The 20954-nt window shown below is 42.3% G+C and overlaps 1 protein-coding gene across 3 annotated transcripts in view; it reads left to right on the top strand.

Annotated features, from left to right (window-relative positions):
* Positions 1-6708: 6708 nt before the first annotated feature.
* The window catches only part of kcnj3a (potassium inwardly rectifying channel subfamily J member 3a), a 33238-nt gene continuing 18992 nt past the window's right edge, over positions 6709-20954 (top strand). Inside the window, exons 1-3 of one of the 3 annotated variants that reach the window (XM_053878147.1) lie at positions 6709-8098; positions 11076-11292; positions 11605-19238. In XM_053878147.1, the coding sequence (XP_053734122.1) occupies positions 7421-8098; positions 11076-11292; positions 11605-11702 (993 nt within the window). In that variant the 5' untranslated portion in view covers positions 6709-7420 and the 3' untranslated portion in view covers positions 11703-19238. Of the gene's footprint in view, positions 8099-11075; positions 11293-11604; positions 19239-20954 lie in introns of those variants that run through there. The other 2 variants (XM_053878148.1, XM_053878146.1) reach the window with 2 other exon arrangements.

The raw sequence follows: 20954 nt of genomic DNA, 5'->3' as shown, positions 1-20954 counted from the left end.
ATTAGCTGCGGTTCCAGTCCGGGGTCTCAGTGGGGGTCAGATCGACCACAGCAGGGGGCAAACTCACACTCACATATATATATATATATATATATATATATATATATATATATATATATATATATATATATGTGTGATGTGTGATGTGTATGCGCACACACACATCACACATCGCAAATAGAGATTCATGGATACCTGTCTTTGCACGGTCCACTCTGGTGCATGGATTTATTTCCATTGATCTGCACGTAGGAAGTGGCCCAATCCAGTGTGATAATCTCCATTTAGCAAGGAAGGCAGCGATAAGGAGGCGGCGACCTGCTGCTTCCATCAGTAATTGTCTAGTAATCGATCTCCTGAAACCCCCTCTCCAAAACACTGCTTATTTTTAGCCAAAGACCTTAGGTCTAAGAAGTGCCAGAAACATCACCGTCGTTTTAGTTTCTCACAGTCTGAACCAGTAGGACTGAATTGTTTTGGCTTGATGTTCTCAAGAATAATATATATTTTCAGAGTCTGTATCAGGGAGTGAGCTTTCACCCAGATGTCATGTAAGTAAACAGTGACTCCGTGGCTGGCTGTCAAAGACAAGGAAACATCCTCCTTCACCACCCAGCCCACCTCCCAACACAAGAGATGCTCTGGTTTTTCTTCTTGAAAAATGGTTGGGCAGCGAGCGCCTCCTAGAGGGCCACTAAAAGTTTTTTTTGTTTTGCACTTTTGGGCTGTGAGGGCCATGAGACACTCAGTTATAATACACTTGCCACATATGGTGGCAGTAGTAGTAGTAGTAGTAGTGTCATTGAATTGAATTGACAGCTGCAAATCTGTGATAGTTACCAACTATGGAGAAGTTCTTGAAAAGAAAAAAATATAAAGAAAGTGATGCCCCCACCAATATATTATTTTTATCTCATGATATTTAGACATGGTTTTATTATATTTATTTTATTCAGAATTTTATTCATTTTTCCCCCAATTTGCATAAAGTGCTTTTTTTTTTCTTTTTTCTACAGTAAGTTTGATGAACATGACTTGCAGCTGGTTCTGCTGCTGGTTGGACTTTTCAATGACAAATTATTATCTTTGTGATCACATGGTTTCATGCCATTTCCCAAGGTTTGAGTTTGTTTATGTGTAAGTAGATTAAATATGGTTATTGATCACAAATGAAATAAAGAGAAATGAATCAGTTCTATTAGTTGAATAGGCCCGGGAAGGATTCGTTCGGGAAAAAGTGGGCCCCGTGATCATAAAGGTTAAGAACTGAATTGTACCATTGGCAGTTGAACTTTTGTATGTTCATATGTTTTTGAAGCTCTTGCATACCGGACAATATCACTGTGTCAACCCTTTATGGGGAAAGCGAAAAGCAAAAGTACTGAAATATCCAGACTCTAGAGCGCACCGGAATATTAGCCACACCCACTAAATGTAAGAAGGAAAATAGATCTAGCATTAATGTCTATAAGCCGCGGGTGCAGTGGTGCTGTCTGTGCTTAAAAATGCATGAGGATCACTTATAAAGTAGTTTTGAAAACGGGGTCCAGCATCGAGACTGACTCATGAAACAAAAGGTCTGCAGCGTTTTGAACTTGAATCTTTTATTCACTCAAGGTCCAACACCACAGCAGGTCTCAGCTGCTGCTTCTTTTCTCCGGTCTTCAGGAGATCGGCTCTGTTGGCTGAGCTGCGGACACACAGGTGAAAACAGCGCATTTTCAGCGCTTTAAGGGAAATAAAATGCCTGTGATTTCATCGGTTTGATGTGACAAGGCACAATATTTTGTCAGCATGACACTGTTAAGCCTGTAAAAATCTATATATTGGCTGCGTCAATGTATAAGCTGCAGGGTTCAGACTGCAGTTCAGTGGCTTATAGTCAAGAAACTACAGTGAATGCAATGATGTTGTTTTCCTTCTGGATGCTTTCTTTCATCTCTTTTGGTACTGACACAACTCCCTGGCATTCTGAGTGGTGAGTGGTTGTGATCCGGACTCACAAACCCTCTGCGTTCTGAACGAGACAACAGCTGCAGTGTCCCTCACTTACCAGCAGATGTTGACACATTTCTCTCAGGCGTCTCGGGCTGCATGTCTTTGACCTAGTTGCTGAACCCCACTGGAATGGCAGGTTGACTGATGATGATTTCCATCACATCCCAGGCCAAATACAGCAGAGACGCTTCAGATGATCTCAGATTACACCCAAAGCTGGTGGGCACAATCTGCCCTGAGAGGAGCGGCGTGAAGTAGATGTGGATGGGGAAATTAGAAGTTGCACCGTGATGATTGTGCTAAGTGTCGTACTGCAGCTTTAGAGGATGAGTGTTTTGTCTCAGGAATTGACAATTTTGCGGCGGGGAAATTGGAAAAGTCGATCAAAGCTAGCGTGAAAGCAGCGGCGGCGTTTCCTGCTCTGCGTCGGGTTGTGGCCATTATAATGGCTGATAGAAAATCAGAGTAGATTGTCTCAAGTGATGGGAGCTTCCTGCTGGAGGACGACCTCTGGTGCTTCACTAGCCGCCGCACACGTTTGGTGTGGCACGGTGGAGTGATCAGATTTATAAATCAATCTCTGTCCCCTGTCGCCCATCACTGGGGCTGTTTTTATGAAATGGGTTGTTGCTGAGTCCCATCAAAATATTATCGACACGCGTTTGAATCAGGCTGCGAGCGGGAGGACAAACAGAGCAATTGCCGAGAGATCAGGCGGTCGCAAAACAACCAATGTCCCGACAACAAACCGTCTTTTGCTCCATTGCTGGGTAAAAGGTGACATTTTCCAAATGGTCCTCAAGAGTAAGAGCTAATCTGCATGTATTCCAGTGGAGTTCAGTGCGCCTCACATCAGCTGCCACCCAGAGTGTGACAAGAACAAGCTCAGACCTTCACCCCCTCGTGTACTCCACCATCACTGACACACTCTCTGTGTTGAGTTGGACGAAATCACTGTGGGAGCAGCGCCGTGATGAGACTCTCGACAAAATGTTTCTTTTCTGCCGTCATTAAATTCAATAAATATGTGAACAGGTCCCACTGTTGAAATAGGACTGAAGAGGAAAAGGCTGTAGTTAATCCCATAACTACTATACTATACAACACTGTATTATACAATGCAATACAATACTATACTACGCTATACTATACAATACTATACTATACAATACAATACTATACTACGCTATACTATACAATACTATACTATACTATACTATACTATACTATACTATACTATACTATACTATACTATACAATGCAATACAATACTACATATACAATACTATATACGAGTGGCCCTTGTGAGATCCAAGTATAACTAAAAGAAGTAAAGTAACATCCATCATCAATCACTACTACTTGATTTCTATCCATTCTTCTTCTTCTTATTATTAAGTCTTAATTTTCAATTTCCACCATTTTGTCTGTTTCCCCCCCACAGCAATTAATAGTTATATACGATTCTACAACAAAATTGGAATATTTTAATTTCAAACCCTCATTGTAACATGGTTCCTTGTCCCTCAAAGTCAGTAAATAAATGAAGATATTTAAAATATGTTTATTAATTTTGGTTTGGAATCTTAAATCAAATGTGTATAAAATATACTTTTCTTGTCTTCTCCTGGATTTATGATATTTTAGTAACTTCATTTATGTTGAATTTAAATTTTGTAACTATTATTTATGTATTAACTATTCACTTTTAGCTTTTGGCTTGACGGCCCCTTACAATATACATTGTGGCCCTTTCAGGAAATGTAATTGTCCACCCCTGTTACCTTGTTTTTTACCATACTATAACTTGCTATACTATGCCATATGCAGACTGTGCATACTGCGACCTGCATACTACTCCCTTACTACTATGTACAATCCCAACACTAACCATATGGCACTTCATCACTTGCTGTAACATACCATGCCGAACTTTCTTCTTCTGTTCACAGTATTGTACCCTACAGTATCATTGCACTGGTAGCTGGATAAAGAGACAGTGGACCGACATCTCGGAATAGAAACTATCCAAGATCCAGTTCAGTATTTGAGCCCATGACCTTCTTGCAGTTGGGCTTCAGCTCTCAGCAGCACATTCTCACACTGCCTTCACTAATGATCACTCATGATGTACAGGAAGTATTATCATTTTCCCCCTGTTTTGGATTTGAGAGAGACAGCAATTAAAATTGTCTGGGCCCAAACGCTGGTCAGTCCAAACCAATCGCTTCATTTCTGCCCCGCAAACCTCCGGCTAATGAGGCCCAAGATGCCCGCTGGACGGCCTGCGTCCACCCCCGGCCATTATCAGGCTGCCGCGCCGGACTGTAGCTGCCGTCCACCTGACAATTAAGATGGTGTTAGCACTGATACGCATTTGTTTGTCCTGTCTGTCAGCAGCAGCAGCAGCAGCAGCAGCAGCAGCAACCGTCGGCTGCCGCACCACCACTCACTCAGAAAAAAGGTTATGTCAGAGCCTCCTTCGGAAACGTGCTCTCACGTGTTGCACCAAGTATCACGATCCTCCATTGTTCACATCTACAAGCGACGATTGCCAGAGGCTCAGACAATGAGGATTAACATGCTGAAAATATTTTTTTTTTAAAGAAGAGAAGAATAAGATTAAGTAGCTTCCACTAATCCCCTTTCCATTTAATCACCATTATTTTCAAACTCATTTCTCTGCGAGAAACACTTTTCAAATCATCTGCAGACATTTGTGTGTCTATTTGTGTTCATCCCGAGAAGCAAATGCCAAAGATCCGAGCTGTAAAGGGCTTTGTTGAACAATTATGAAAGCTGCTTTGGGTTTCTGCTTCAGTCACCATCCGCCTGAGCCACCTTTCTGAAGTGAAAAGCCAAACAGTCGCTATCACCGTGTCAATACTGGTGTACTTTTCACTGTTATTGTTGAAAGGCTCCAAGTCACTTGCGACAAGGGCGAGCCCACATGTACATGAAACCCATGCTGCAGATTAAAACAACAAACAAATTGATTTCATTAGCGTGCAGTCATTTATTTCATTAAGGAAAGCACGCACAGAGGTGCATCTCTCCTCAGGCATCAGTTGCTTCACGTGGATGAAGCGGTAATACATCTGTTTTAATTGATTTATGAAGTCAACACAGTTGTTTTTCTCTTTAATCCCAGTGCTGAAAATGCTCTGAGCACCAGGGCAGCCGCTCCTGTGGCTGTGATCTTGGCAATACAAGCATGATATGAACTCAGCCCTGGGAGGCGGCAGCTCTTTGTCCCCCGAGGTCTAATATAGTTTGCTGTGAATGTCAGCAGCTTTCCTGCTAAACGTGTTGGGGCTCTGTTGGGACAGCTTGCGAGGCCTGGTGGAGAAGAGCAGGTGCGCTTGTTCATGTGGAGATAGGGCCATCGTGTTTGCTCAGGCGGCCGAAGAGGCACGGCAAACAAGGTCCGGCTATAATCGTCCACAAGCGCTTGCCACCAATTAGCTGCAAACTGGAGGGAAGATTAAACAAGAAGCCGCGGGATGTTTGTCGAGTCTGATCATGCTGTGATTGGCGGAGCCGTACCGAAGTTCATTCATGCTCCGTGAAGACTTGCTCAAAAAGGGAATGTGTCAGAACACAGAGTGCGTGGCAGTTTGTCGTGTATAGAGCCAAGCTAACATAGCAGGAGACTTGTGGCCTGCAGGGTGCAGTTTGGCTGGCCAATCGTGGTATGGGTGTGAGGGGCCAACAGGACACGCCCTCTTTGTCTAAAGCAAGACGGTTCGAAAAAAAAAAAAATCCAAAAAATTGAACTATAGGTTCAGGGATTAAGCATCTTATATGCTAACACTTGCATTTAACATTTAAGTTGATCTGAAAACCTAACTCAAACAAATAAGACCCTCACTCTAAATGGCTTTAACCACATGCTAAAGGTGGAACAGAATGACCTAAGAAAAAAAACAACAACAAAAGGCCCCTCACTGCCTTTAGTGGCCCCTCGGTCAGTTGAGTGTGTCACGCCTTGTCTATAGATGAGGCGGGCAACCTACGCTATTAGGGCCACATGCAGCGCTTTGTCCGTATTTATGTTGCCCTCAACAAAACAATAAAGATGTCATACATTTATCGTCGTCATCATCGCCGCCTTCATCATCATCATCATCATCTTTGAGGGCTTTATTTCCTGTCAAATTGGATTCGCCTGATGCTCCTTTTAACAAAACCTTTTTTTTTTTTAAATTAAGCAAAATATAATTTAAGACGTACCTTGGAATAAAGTGCCTTTATATTGTTTTTTTTTTCACCATTGTTCTCATAAATATTATCCACTTAAATAAAGATCTTCCAATATGCAGGATTTTATATATATATATATATATATATATATATATATATATATATATATATATATATATATATATATATATATATATATATATATATAGACAATCTGAAAATGAATGTCAATAAAATCAAAGAATATATATAGCATATACAGTAATGCAACGATTACAGTTTCCTATTTTAAAACCCTGAAGTAGCACATTCTTTTTTTTTACTGTGCGTAATTGTGTCGTTATCTTCATCAGATACGCTCTATGTATGCAATTCAACCGTGTTATGCACTGAAGAACATGAATGCGGTACCAGTTGTGAGTTATTAAATTAGTGGAAGCGAAAAAGACAAACCAGGTGAGGGCTCTACGCTCCTCCTCCTCCTCCGAGCTGTCTGTCTTTTTGAGACTCCACCGGGCGTCAGTGAACGCATCACTGGAAGCGAGTGAGTGCGCAGGAGTCGCGCACGGAAATCCGAGGGAAAAAGCGAGGAGCCAGACGCGAGCACACAGTAGAGCATCTGGCGGATCTGCGTGTCGGACACCATGAGAGGTTTCCCCCCGGCGAGAAGAGACAGCGTCGATGCGCGCGAGTGAAGAGGACGACAGCGGGACGCCGTTTCTTCTCCTACAGCTCCTCGTCGTTTTCGTTCGATCAGAGGTTTGGGGCGAAATTTTGGTTTCATGTTTTCACACCTCTACGGCTGCACTGGGAGCAGAAAAAGCCACATCGCCCAGTGCGCACCGAACATTCGTCTGTGGAGTGGTTACGCACGGAACAGTGGAGCGTTGAACGACGCAGACGGGGCTGTGAAGTGTTTAGAAAAGTTGAGTATAGTTTTGGAAGTCATCCTTCGCGGGTGATGAGCGATTTCAAAGGCAACTACTGAGCGGACTGGACGTTTGCATGGCTTCCATCCAGGGCCAAGTGTAGTGGTCGGTGTTTGATGGCTGAGGACAGCAGATGCAGTGGTTTCTGGCGAGAGAGGACTCAGTCAGAGTGAAGTGAGGCGGCATCCGCGCACTTGTTTGCGCACAGACACGGCGGACTGCAGCAACTATCTTCGTTTTCTCTGCCCCCCGTCCGTCTTTCTTACCTCCGCTGCTGCTGCTATCGTAGTATGTCTGCACTTCGAAAGAAATTTGGGGACGATTACCAGGTAGTGACCACCTCCTCCAGCGGGTCTGGATTCAACCAGCCTCTCCCTGAGAAGAAGAGGAAGAGGCAGCGCTTCGTGGACAAGAACGGGCGATGCAACGTCCAGCATGGCAACCTGGGCGGCGAGACCAGCAGATACCTCTCAGACTTGTTCACCACGCTGGTGGACTTGAAATGGCGCTGGAATCTGTTTATTTTCATCCTCACCTACACAGTGGCCTGGCTCTTCATGGCCTCCATGTGGTGGTTCATCGCTTACATCCGAGGGGACCTCAACAAAGCGCACAATGAGAAGTACACTCCGTGCGTGGCCAACGTCTACAACTTTCCCTCAGCCTTCCTCTTCTTCATCGAGACCGAGGCCACGATAGGATATGGCTACCGATACATCACAGACAAGTGTCCCGAGGGGATCATTCTCTTTCTCTTTCAGTCCATCCTGGGATCCATCGTTGATGCCTTTCTGATCGGATGCATGTTCATCAAGATGTCCCAGCCCAAGAAGAGGGCCGAGACCTTGATGTTCAGCGAGCATGCTGCCATTTCTATGAGAGATGGAAAACTAACTCTCATGTTCAGGGTGGGAAACCTCCGAAACAGCCATATGGTCTCTGCACAGATCCGCTGCAAGTTGCTCAAAGTAAGTATAGTGAGGCTCGCTGTAAGTGTCTATCGTGAATCGCAGACTCTTATTAGCCAAAACACAACACAAAATATCGTGTATATATATATATATATATATATATATATATATATATATATATATATATATATATATATATATATAATTCAGTCGTGATTAATTCAGAGACTATTTATCATGTTTTGTATGAAGAGTATGCAGTGATGTCCACCAGAGGGCCCCCTTCTTAGATGCATTGGTTAACCCGAAACTCACCGAACCCTCCTTTGCTTTGTATTTTGATACACGTGGCAAATTCGGGCAGATACAGAAGGAGAAAAATGAAGCCAAAAACCCAATCTTTGATATGACTGACAGCTGAGATGTCAGGATGAGGCTTGTCGATGTGCGAAGCGTAGTGTTTATAGAGGAGCTAATCTTTGTGGATCCTTTTGTTGAATAATAACATGTATATGAGGGAGTGGTCCGTTAAAACAAGTCTGAGGAATTCATTCAATTTTCAATGTTTGGGAAGTACTGCGACACTGGTACTGTTGTTGATCATTCAACTTCATGATCAAAAGGAATCACACTTTAGATGCTCAGCTGATTGTGTCTCATATTCTTCATAGAACAATGATAAATGGCCAAAAAGAAGATGAAGCAAAAAGATACATTTCAATATCATAATAATAATAATGATAATACATTTACTTTTTCCCTGCTAAATTGTTGTACAATTGAATGACTTGCTTTGAACTCTGTGTCTCAAGGTGCACGATGTGCTTCGAGGTGCTGTAATACTGCAGGGCTAAAAGCAGCGCTTTCAGTGTTTGCCAGCAGGTGCAGAGAGTGGGCCACGTTTGGCCTCCGGGCCTCGGGTTGGAATGAATAAGAGTCATCTGGTGAGGACTTTGTCAAGGTGGTGATGGAAGGCGCGAATGCTCAGTATGGAGCCTGGTTGTTTTATTTTGGGGTCGATGTAATACAGTATTATTATTATTGTTATTGTTTCATTTTAGTTTTTCTTTTCTGGCAGAATGTTGTCTTGGCAACCACATTAATGATATTGCGCTCTGAAAACCCTGAAGCAGAAGAGTTTCTCCTCCACATCAAGAGAAGCCAGCTATCACCTTGTAGGATGCCTCCTGGATACTTACCTGGTGAGGTGTGATGGGCCGCTCCGACTGAGGCAGACTAAGGATACTTTGGTGAAACAGTGTCTCGAGGTACACCTGGGGAAATGAAAGTCTGGGTCACTTTGCTCTGGCTGCTGCCCCCACAGTCCGACCTCAGCTAAGCAGTGGAAGTTGGATGGATGTAAGGCGGCTGTATTTATACATCACCAGTTCAGAATAGGTGTCGCCCCTAGCAGGCCTCAACATTCCTTTATTACAATTCGATAAGGATTATAAAGGTTGAGCAGCTGATATCAGCAGAACAGAGCGTGTCAGCCTGCTATTTTTGAGACATCATGGCGGGTGGAGAGTCAAATTGAAGAGTGGAATGAGGACAGTGGCTCACAGATGAAACCCCAACCTCCTGGACCTGGACCTTTTAGCACGGCTGTAAAATGTGACATGTGGCATGACACAATTGATTTCCATCCAGAGGGCAAAAACTTTACTGCCTATTTGGGACATTGAGGGTTTACAGTAGCAGTTGTCAGTGTTACGCTCTCCCTGACCTTTGTATTTCATTATGTTCCCTTTAAGGTGCCGACAACAAACGCATCTTCCTGAAATGAAAACACACCATTATTTTGCTTTGAGCTCTCAAGGAGGATGTTCTGTTACGAGTTTTTGATTTTAAATTTCAAATGTTCTGATCAGGTTTATGGTTAGAACTAGCCATTGTTGCATCATTCATTGCTGTGATGGGCAGTCCATCATCTCAGCCGAGGAGCAGTGTCAGGGAGCCAATGAAAGGCTAAACAGCCACTACCCCATTCAAGGGGTAGTAAGTCAGAGGCCACCAGAAATTGTGGCACAGCAGTGTTGGCCAAGGACAGCCAAGCTAAAAGCAATAGACAGTTAAAGAGCCAAGGAACTTGAGCGATAGGTATGTGCCCGATGACCTCTGACATTCTTGGTAATGGAGTGGGCTGAAAAGCAAGGTGAATCTTAAACCTAGGTCCTGGTGACTCCTGATCTGCATGCACAGTGTACTGTGGATTATTTTATATTTTAGACCCTTTTTTGACAAATTCTTGTGATTCTCAAAACCAACCCCCAAAATGAAGACATCCTGTCATCGATCTGTCATCGCCAGACTGTTTGTTTGATGCTTACAACTGTTATGAGCTGTAGGAAAGAGAAAGCTAAACTTGCTCCTGAGAAAAATACACTGACAGATTTCTGCTACAAAGCAGCATTTCTAGTGGATCTGTGTGGGTTTGGCACTGGCCGAGGTGTGAGATTGCTATGCATCTTAGTGGTTGAACAGTTGACAGTTCAACAGACAACTGGGGTTTTTGAGACGAGAATCAACCTCTCTTCAGTCAAGTATGGTTGGAATAGGGATTCACGTTTCCTCTCTGAAAAGGTTTGATGGGTAACAGTAGTCTGAGGTGCCCATTAAGAAAACTCAGGGTGAGCAATGTGTTTCAGAGAATTGGTTGCCTTAGCATAGCGTGTCCACACCAACTGCCACTTTTGACCCCTTGAGTTGGATTTGGCTGTTCCCAAGTAGGTATTTCTATAGTTGAAAAGTCATTGTCACGTGAATACCAGTGATGCTTTTGTGTACCCAGCAGAGGAACTGGTCCGGCTCAGTACAGGCGTCTTCAACTATTAAGAGTTTTCCAGGCTGGGAGCTGGGAACCCCGTTTTCAGGGGTCTATTTTTATTTACAGTTGTGAAAGCCTCAGGATTACAGCTGTGTTATACATGCTACAGTTGCCTGCTACTCTGACACAGATGCTCCGATGGCTCCAGATAACCGTGTCTCTCTCCTTCTAACTCACACCAAACATCTCTGCCTCTCCTCTCTCCAGTCACGGCAGACGCCCGAAGGCGAGTTTCTTCCGCTGGATCAGTTGGAGCTGGATGTCGGATTCAGTACCGGCGCGGATCAACTCTTTCTGGTCTCACCGCTCACGATCTGCCACGTGATCGACACCAAAAGCCCCTTCTATGACCTTTCCCAGAGGTCTATGCAAACAGAGCAGTTTGAGATTGTGGTGATTCTAGAAGGAATAGTGGAGACGACGGGTGAGTGAGCATGACTTTTTGTTGGTCCTCAATAAACAGCACGTGTTTCTTTGTCTCCTCCTGCTTCCAGAACAGGAGCTCCTCTTGCACTATTGTGTTGTTTTGTGTCGTACCTGACGTACTAATGGGCTCTTTGTTGACCTCTCGATTGCTTTTTATTGATCCATATTCAGTGGCCAACATATCAAATGGCTGAAATGATGTCCTTTAGCATCATGCTCGCCGATCATCGACCCGTGTTTCTGGCAGCAATTGAATTAATTCCTGTCCTTACTCTTTTTTCATGTTTTAATGGGCACATGATTCCTGAAGCCTTCCTGGAGTGTTCGATGAACCATTGGCCTTCTAGGCTGCAGAAAGAACCATCTCCATTCTTCCTTCTTTTACGTGCCGGCAGAGAGCCAACCTGATGGCAGCCTCTCGAACGTGGGGGCCAGTGGTGTGCTTTTAAGGTCCCGTTAGAATCCAGGAATCCCATTTTCACAAGATGAGTAATGCCTGGAGTAAAATTCTCTCATGTGGTCATTTGAAATTCTCTGGCTTCATCAGACGCCGCTGATAAAGTGTGGGGAGAGCCCCGCCAGAGGAGGATATGACTGTTTTCAGAGGCTGCTTATATGGAGACAGAGATTTCAGATGATAGCGAAAGACAATTATCCCCATCTGGAGCCATCTCATCTTGAGTTTCATAAAGGGTCTTGGATGTGGCGGAGCGCTGAGAGGTAGAGCTGTCTAAATCGGCCTGTTGGTGTGTGAATTTAGACGGAATTCACTCAGCTGGGAGCGATTTCGTGATGAACGTTCTCACACTCTGACTAAGTGAAAAACTAGAAAACATTATGTGATGAGAGCCCAAACTCACATACACACCAATTGTGTAAAAGTGGTGTGTTGAATAGTGGCATGACAAATTAGAAAGGCACTCGAGAGAGCGTACGGCTAGTTTCCTGCCAGTTTGTGATTTTCTTCTGCCCATTATTATTGAGCTATGTTGATTTTGATATCTCTCTTGGGGTGTTAAATATCGCAATGAGCTCATGTGGACAGCAGCAATAGTCTTATGGACAATGCATTCTCACTCCTGAGGTGTAGTTCGATCATCAGGTAGAGTTTTGCGTCCAATGTAGACACAGAATTCAGCCTCCATGTTGGATGTTGATTCTTGGCAAGTGTATTAAAACTGAGCGTCTCACGGCCCAAAGGTCTAAAGCAAGAAAACTTTTAGGAGCCCTCGAGGAGACGCTCGGAGTCCCAACCATGGGCCCCGGCCCTATGGTCAAAAATCACTGCTATACACTACAGATCTATGCTGCAGCATTGGAAACTTTTTTTTTTACATTTTTTAAAAAATGATGTGCCTCTAACTTGATGACACACCACGGTAGAATGATGGAATGTTACATGTGACGCATGTCTGCACCATAGAGCTACATGACGTTTAACACGAAACTTTATTGACAGTTGTAGTATATCAAGGTTTGCCTCATTGTTTATTGCTGCGAGCCAGTTACCTCTGGGAACTGTATTCCAGTTACCAAAGAAGACACTCCTTAAACAGCATTGCAGTGTTGCATCGGCCAGGCGAGCGACAGCCACTGTTAGCATGATCCGCATTGTTGTTGGCATATATAGAGCATGAACGTTTAAAATGTGCAAACAGTAAATGTTGAGTGCAAACAGGTGGTCATCATAACGTATTGTGTCTTTACAAATATACAATATTGTGGGGCAACGTCGGGTGGGGTGTTATGTACATTACACTATTCAACATTCAATATATGCAATATTAGTGGCGGTGTAGGTACCAAATGTGTCCGCTTACCAAATGTGTCCTACCTGCCATGGAGTGATGACGTTACATCCGGCATACGATATATATTTTTTAATGTTGCGACGCGTTGTTCCGCAGACTGCGGAGAAGAACGGACATAAACGTCGCAAACGAGTCGACAAACATCGCATTTTGTGGAAATAAATGCTACGCATGTGGTATAAATCACTTTGAAATCCTTTATTTCAATTTTCTCTGGCTCATTAAAATGTTAAAAAAAGATGTATATGCCAGATGTGACGTTATCACTCTGCAGCAGGTAGGACACATTTGGTAAGCGGACATATTTGGTAGGTACAGCGGTCTCCTCACTGTTGACACACACAAGCAGCCACCTTGGATTGTGAACTCAGGATGATGAGGATACTTCCACCTTCCGACTAGGAAATCTGACATTGGGTGACGCCATCTAGGTGGCGCTGCTGGGAATTGACCCCTTCTGAGGACAATTCTAATAGTTGGCTTAAAACTACAGTAAATGAAGTACTGAACAAACACGCCCCAAAATGAAAACACTCAAAAAGAAAATTGTTATGAAGCAATCTGAGGGTTACCTGTAAAGTCCCCTAAACTAAACTAAGATAATGCCAGAGAAGGTAAATTCGGAACTGAAATAAAACACAGTGCAGTAATGTTCAGTGTTATTAATCTGACATGATGTCTGCTTAGTAGAAGATAAAAATCGATTAAATAGAATAATACGTTTCTGTAGCCAAACATTGCTGTTTGATATCTTCTGTTCAAAATATTTCAGTTTGTGTTTTCATTTGACCTTTTACAGAAAAAGCTATTGTTTTGGTGCACTTGTTGAAATGACTGTTGATGAAAGGAAATAGATGTGTCTTCACTGATGTTTGCTGACTGTTGATGTTGCTCTTTATCGGAGCCTTTTGTTATGTTTACGTTCTTCACAGATGTTGGCAAAAATCTGTCAGTGTGTTCAGTTCGGAGAGCTTTGAGTACCGAGCTCAATAACAATACTCTAAAAAGTCAAATTAACATCAAAGCAGTTCTGCGAGTCTAACGTTGATATATTTGAATAATGTTTTAGGCAAAATAATGGGACGGTTTTTGAGGTCTGAGACTGTGCCTTCTCAGACCTCTGTCTCTTCTCACTCACTTTGGAACGGGAGAAGAGTCTGTCAACTCTTGCTCCTCCGGCAATGCCAGCCTTCACTTTTCAAGCTTCCCACCTACGATTTCTCATTCTCCTTCGAGAGGTGTAACAGAGAGAGAGGATGATTTGGCCGACCAAACCTGCGCCCAGCCATTCACACAGAAATGGATGCGGATTCATTTGGAAGTGGTCAGAAAACTACGGTCTGTTCTCACTGTTCTAAACACATGACATACTCAGAGGAGTTCCTTCGAACCCTTGGTTCTGAACCCTAACTGTTGGAGAGCTTCACTTGCTGCAGACTGCAGTTGTTGGGACTCATATTGTGCGTGGGCTGTGGAGTTATTCGTAATTGACATCATGAAATTATGTCGCAGGCCACGTATAATTACGTTACACCGAACTGCATTCAGTGGAAACCTTTGGTTTGTCATGGCTGGTCAGGAAATGACTGTGAAAGAAGCGTGGATTCGTAAAAAGGCACCTCTCTTTGTTTTTGCTTCATGATAGACGGAGTAGAAATATACATAATAGTGTCTTTGTCATTGTACTTAACACTTCAGCATCGCCATGGAAACGGCAGCCTGTTATTTAGCAACACCAAATTTAGTATTGTGAAGTCCAGCTGAACGTCCTTGGCAAGTTTGACAGCATTTTGTCATCATTTCAGGTTCCATCTTCAGCTACTATTTAAAATGCGCCCTCACTCTGCCGCGGAAAATGTTTATTTGTGGCTCGTGTCAGCGAGCGTTCGTGCCACAACGTCATCCATTTATGATGACTGACTTCGCAAATTAGTCGAGGAACTTTTCAGCCTTTACTGTAATGAATGTGTGTATTCAGGGGTATTTATAGCTCAGCAGTCACTGTCAGCGGGGCACGTGTCACATTGTCAAGGCACATAATACCACATCATAGTAACAATTAGACTGCCTTGTCTTCAATTTTGGAACGGCTGACTGACATCGTGCGGAGACAAAGTCCTGCTTATGCAGAGTGGAGGCTGATGTAGACACAATCTACGGTTAAAAATTAATGTACAGTGAAAGTCTAAATCCTCAGACGCTTTCATTTCTGGCCAATGTAACTCTGTTTCCATGGCAACCTCTCCTTGAGTATTCAGGATTGCAGCATTGCACCTAAACTTAGGTTTTTCATTCCTATGGTATGGGAATCACAACACAATTTCGGTGATCAACAAAGCAAAGTGGAGACGTGAACATGAAATGAAATTGCTGTTGACAATGTGCCAGGTGAGTCGCAGCAGGTATTGAAGATTGCTCCAGGAATATGAAAAGCACGGGCGTTCTTGTAACACGAAGTGCTTGCCAGTACAAGAAACACGGCAGAGGAAGAATGAGATTAAATATTTATTACCCAGGCTCTGTGTTTTCTAGGGAAGAAGCTGTGCAACTCACCTGCTCCCTGTTTCTTATTTATTTCTCACAGCCAACATTGCTTATTCTATCTTTGGCTAATCTTTCCTCTTATACAATGCCATAATAACAACAAAAAAAGCTTTTGACTCGCTAACCTTTCGATCACAGAGGAACATTTTGGACACAAGTTCACACCCAGGATTTCTCCATTGTGCTCTCACCCCTGACAACCGCTCTAAAAAGGCACAAGCTGTTCATCTGGTGCTCTGAATAGGCGCCCAAAATGTTTTGATCACTGCTTCAGTGTGATGCACACTACAAATGCGACGTGTAGGTTTGCTAGAAGCAGATTTCCTCCTGGAGCAAAGCCAGTGGTGGCTTTGTTGTGTTTCCTCACGCAGGTTGTGGGGAGAGATTCAGCTTTTTGCTGTTGAAGGAAGATGGGCTTTACATCACCCCGCAATTAATGAACTGTGCACGATGTCTGGCTTCTGCCGCAGAAACAAATAAGCGATGTAGTTTACAGTGCTGCAGAAGTGTTTTCAGACGTGTTAACAGTCAATAAAAAAAAAAAAAAAACTTTACGCACAGTGCTAGCAGTTGCATGGGAGCCTTCGTGTGTGAACTCATTCCTCTTTTGTTGCCGAGCATTTCTGCCCAATTACACCCAGCGCGACTGCAGGTCTGTGTTGGGGGGGGCTGGGAGGTGGGTGGGATATTGTCGAACACATTTCTTAGAAGACGCCTGGCTGCCAGCTGGTGTTATCATCATCATTAGTTGGATTTTTGAGATGCTGAGGGACTTGGTCGCCGAAATCCAAACTGCGTTGTTGAGAAGTTTTCCACCAAAATGTAATGGTTGTGCTGTTGGTTTTACCAGCGGACCAGATGGGAAAGCCAATACGGTGTCTAGTTGCCTTCGCAGAAGGATTTAACTAAGAAAATGTAATATATCTAAGTCAGATAAATGTAGGAACATGACATTATTCATTGGTTGACAAGACTCATTGTAAAAAAAAAAAATGTAAATGAAGAATGAAAATGTAAATTCCTCCTTCTGCAGTTTAGACACATTAGATAAAGAATTTTGTTCCGAATTATTTAACTTTCCAATATATCTGTACATCTTATATATTGCAATTTTGAAATGTAACAAAAAGCTCCATGTGCTATGATTGATTCTCCTTCATGTGACACTGTCCATCTCTCCTTCCTTCTCATCTGCGTCCATCACACAGAGCTTCAATTATTCCTTCGGGTGTTTTGCACTGGGCTTTCTTCCGATCAATTCAAATAGCCGCCCCCCTTCCAACACCATTTGTCTCGGAGTGTTGAGAATACTTCTCCTTACCTGACCAAGCTCATGAGCCAGTAAAAGTTTGGATCAAATACAAAATATTGGTACATATCATGCGATGCAATACGTATCTCAATACAGGTGTGGTGATACGATACATAGTGATGTGTTTCGATACTGCAAGTTCAGCAATATATTACAATAAGAACCAGCATTTTAAGGGGAGATATGAGATAATGCTGTGCAGTATTACGGGCATGAAGAAGAGTCAGACCAGTCAGCTAAATTTCCTGGTCCAACTGACGGATGAATCACTCCTTTAGTCAACAAAATAACAGTGTGCAAAAGGAAAACACAGCATATCTACATATCTATGTATTATATCGGTATAGAGAACTTAAAATATCAAGGCGATATCAATCACGTATTGCCATATTTCAGCAAAAGCATTGATACAATATTGCGGAACCACATCGTATCGATAGTTTCTGACATCCATATGGGGTGACGTCTTATTTTTTGAATCTACACATGGTGACTTCTAATGGCCCGGAATGGAAACCTAGCCTTCTGAATCATGGCGTGACGTACTGAACAAATTCACCATTTCCTCCGTTTAAAATTCCTAATAATTCTGCATGGATGCTTTATTTTTCTTGCTCCCTCAGAGCTGGGCAAAATTGCTTATTTAGTCCCACAGATTTCTTTGAAGAATTGCGTCTGTTTGCTGGTGATTTATTTCCTGTTCTTTAATAACCTCGGGGACTCAGGTAGGCTGCACGTTTCTGCAGCCAATTCTTAATCTTCTCAGTCCTCGGTGCTTCTAGAGGTCAGCTGTGGATCAATGTGTTCAGGTAACTAGAGCTTCCAAATTGATTGTGGTCAGAACTGATAAAGGAAATTAGTGCGTATCTGGGTTCCAATCATTCCTTTATTGTTCCAGTTGCACAGGCTTCACTTGTGTCCAATGGATTTCCAAGGTTGTGGACAACTAAATGGCAGGGCTGCAATAATGCAGCTAGAACTGTGAGTTGTTGAGCACAGGTTAGCCCAGGAAAGCAAGGCATTACACTGTAATGTACTGTATTATGACCACACATTCTTGTTTTTTTTAAGCCTCTACCAAGCAGGGTTTTTTTTGTTTGAGTGTCCGTAAATAACATGTCGAGAATGGGACAAGGAACAGGTGATAACAACCCAACCCAAAATCCATCAATGGCATCGATGATATTTCAAATACTGTAGGTAAAATAAATGTAGGACCATAACAGCCAGTGAAAATCACATTATGGGAGGAAATTAGCTGGACAAGGTCTGCGCTCCCTCAGCGCTTTTCTACTTTTTCATGGCTTGGCTGGTCTTTTATACAGCAAATACATTGTTCATTAATGTAACATTTTGTAACATAAAACCCTCCAGAATTCTAGTGCTTCTGAGTAGTAACTGATATCATACTGGTTGGTCGGTTCAGCAAATCCATCGCAAGTGAAGTGATAACAAAAGTTTCGCATTTTTATTACAATTGTTCCGATCTTCTAGCCGTGTTTCCCACACAAAGGCTCATGGCTGACTTTGCTGCCGCAGCTCTTGCAATGTTTGTTGTGACTTGTTACCATGGTTGCGGGTTTGGGTCTTTCAATGAGTTTGTTCAGACTGAGATGCTGTGTAAATCATCTCTTTTCATCACAACTCATCGTGAGATGTTTTGCTTTCGGATTTTCGAATATTGACTTGTACATTGCACGGCATCAGGATAATACTTGCCCAATATGATATTCATAAAGAAATGACATCCACACATGCAAGTTTTGAGCAACAGAATAAGGTTGCAAACCCTTTTTTTAAAAGAACCACTCTCACACACTGGGTCACTTTAGGTTCAGGATGAACGCAGATCTTAAAAGCAAGGACGACTTTAATGATTTCTAATGGCATTAAATGCTAAATGTTTGAGTTATTAGCAGATTCAAGACTTCACTTTGACTTAAAAATAGTCCCCCATTAACACCAGCGATGCCGCTGAACTCTGCGAAGGCTTAAATACGATGCCAGCGGCAATCTGTGCATTAGCCGAGCGGATTGTGAATCTGCCTCTAACAGATGTTGAGCTGCCTTCAACCATGAAACTAATTAGCATATTGAGACTAAATTCATTTCAGGATTTTCATTGAGTTAACACACTGCGCACCACAGCGCTCTGCTCCTGTTAAAGCCTTTAAAAGGTTTTCTTTTGGATTAGAAATGGAAACTGGTTCACCACAATCACCTTGTACCGGCAGGATCTGACATTAAACTCCATCACTTACTGCAGACTGTGGTTAGCAGATCATTTTCATCATCATTTTGTAAGCTTTCAGATGCAAATAAATAAGTAGATAAATATATTTATTAATTGATAAATTAATAAAAAAATAAAAATCATTGGAGGCAGCCTGCAAATTGCATCACAAAAAAAATACCAGCAAAAAATCTTTATATCTCTCTCTCTCTCTTTATTTATTTGTATATATATATATATATATATATATATATATATATATATATATATATATATATATGTGCGTGTGTGTATGTATATATATTTGTATTTTAGTGTTAGTTTTAGTTCTTTTTTTCTTCTGACATGCATGCGTCGTACAACACATTCGGTCCTACAGCTTGATTTCAGACGAAGAAGATCAAAAATCGTCGGATGAAGTCATGCATTGATTTGGATTGTTTGCTCAGAGTCCTGCCTGCCCCCTCTTTCTCTCGCCGCTACAATGTTTTGCTGTGATTCACTGTTATGGAATGAAAAAATAACCCGGCTATCTGCTCTTTTTAAAATGTGCGTGGGCGGAAAGGGTTGGACGCTTATAGACTGGATCAACCGCTGATGTTTATTCATGTGTTTTTTTTCATGCATAAATCCAATATGTGGCTGGAGCGAACGGCTTTGAATAATGTAACATCGGCCTTATTTTAAACTTTCATCTGTGTTTTTATATTTATGATCCAATCAAGCATGTTTCAACTAATAATGAAGACTTTAATTTGATGCCTGGATAACGCTGTAATTACCAGATAATACTCACTAGTTTGGACGACACAGTTGTTTTCATTGTTATGTAAACAATGGAGTTTAATATTCAAATTATAATTGGCTCATTTGAGCTCCCTGAGGGTTTATCTTAGCTATGAATGATAACTAGTTGTTGTTTTGTGCTCATCAGCATTTTATTAGCTTAAACGTTCCAGAGTTTCCTGAGGATCCAATAGTAACAAGCCACAGTGCTGTTGAATTCAGGGGCTTCAGCACTTAGGCTGGTCCACGTAAGCCGTAGATATGACCCGAGTAAAAAGCCTCTGACAGACTCTGGGGGCTGTAATCCCCGGTTTAGAACACGAGTGTGTGCTCTTTATTTTTGTACTTGTGCTTCTTTCTCCTTTTGGTTCAACTTTGAAATGGGTTCAGTGAGGAAGTGATAGCTGCTTCTTTCATGTCATTCCATATTTAACCATGCAAGTGCATAATAATTCAGTCGCATTCGAGGGCTGACGAGTCTCTTCACATACTGGATTCTCCTTTATTTAAATAATAGCTACTTTTCACAGGAATATGTGTCTCATATTTCTCTATTTCCTTCTGCTTTAGCTTCCTCCAATAATATTACACATTCTTTCCTTTTTGACTCGGTGTCCTTTCATGTGTTTTGTTTCTGCTTGAAGCAGCTGCTTCTAAAGGGTTAATAATTCCTGATGGTGTCATGCATAGCACAGACAAACAAATAGAATAATTTGATCTATATTTATCTCGGCTGTAAGAACATGAAGAAAATGTATCTTTCCTTTGCAGTCTGCGGCTGCAACGACTAGTCGACAGTCGACTGTAATGAACGCCTAAATTAGTCAACGACAAGTTCATGAGTCGACTATTCGTAACTTGATGTGCCACTGTGGAATGAACAGAACAGAGTGAACCCTCTTGTCGGTCACTTCAGAGTCAGTTGTCTAGCAAGTTAGCTTAAAATAAAGGAAAAAACTAATAAATAAAGGGGG

The sequence above is a fragment of the Synchiropus splendidus genome, chromosome 10 (assembly GCF_027744825.2).
Source record: "Synchiropus splendidus isolate RoL2022-P1 chromosome 10, RoL_Sspl_1.0, whole genome shotgun sequence".
NCBI classification, from domain to species: domain Eukaryota; kingdom Metazoa; phylum Chordata; class Actinopteri; order Syngnathiformes; family Callionymidae; genus Synchiropus; species Synchiropus splendidus.
Note: the sequence above shows the minus strand (reverse complement) of the source record. Positions and strands in the feature narration are given on the sequence as shown.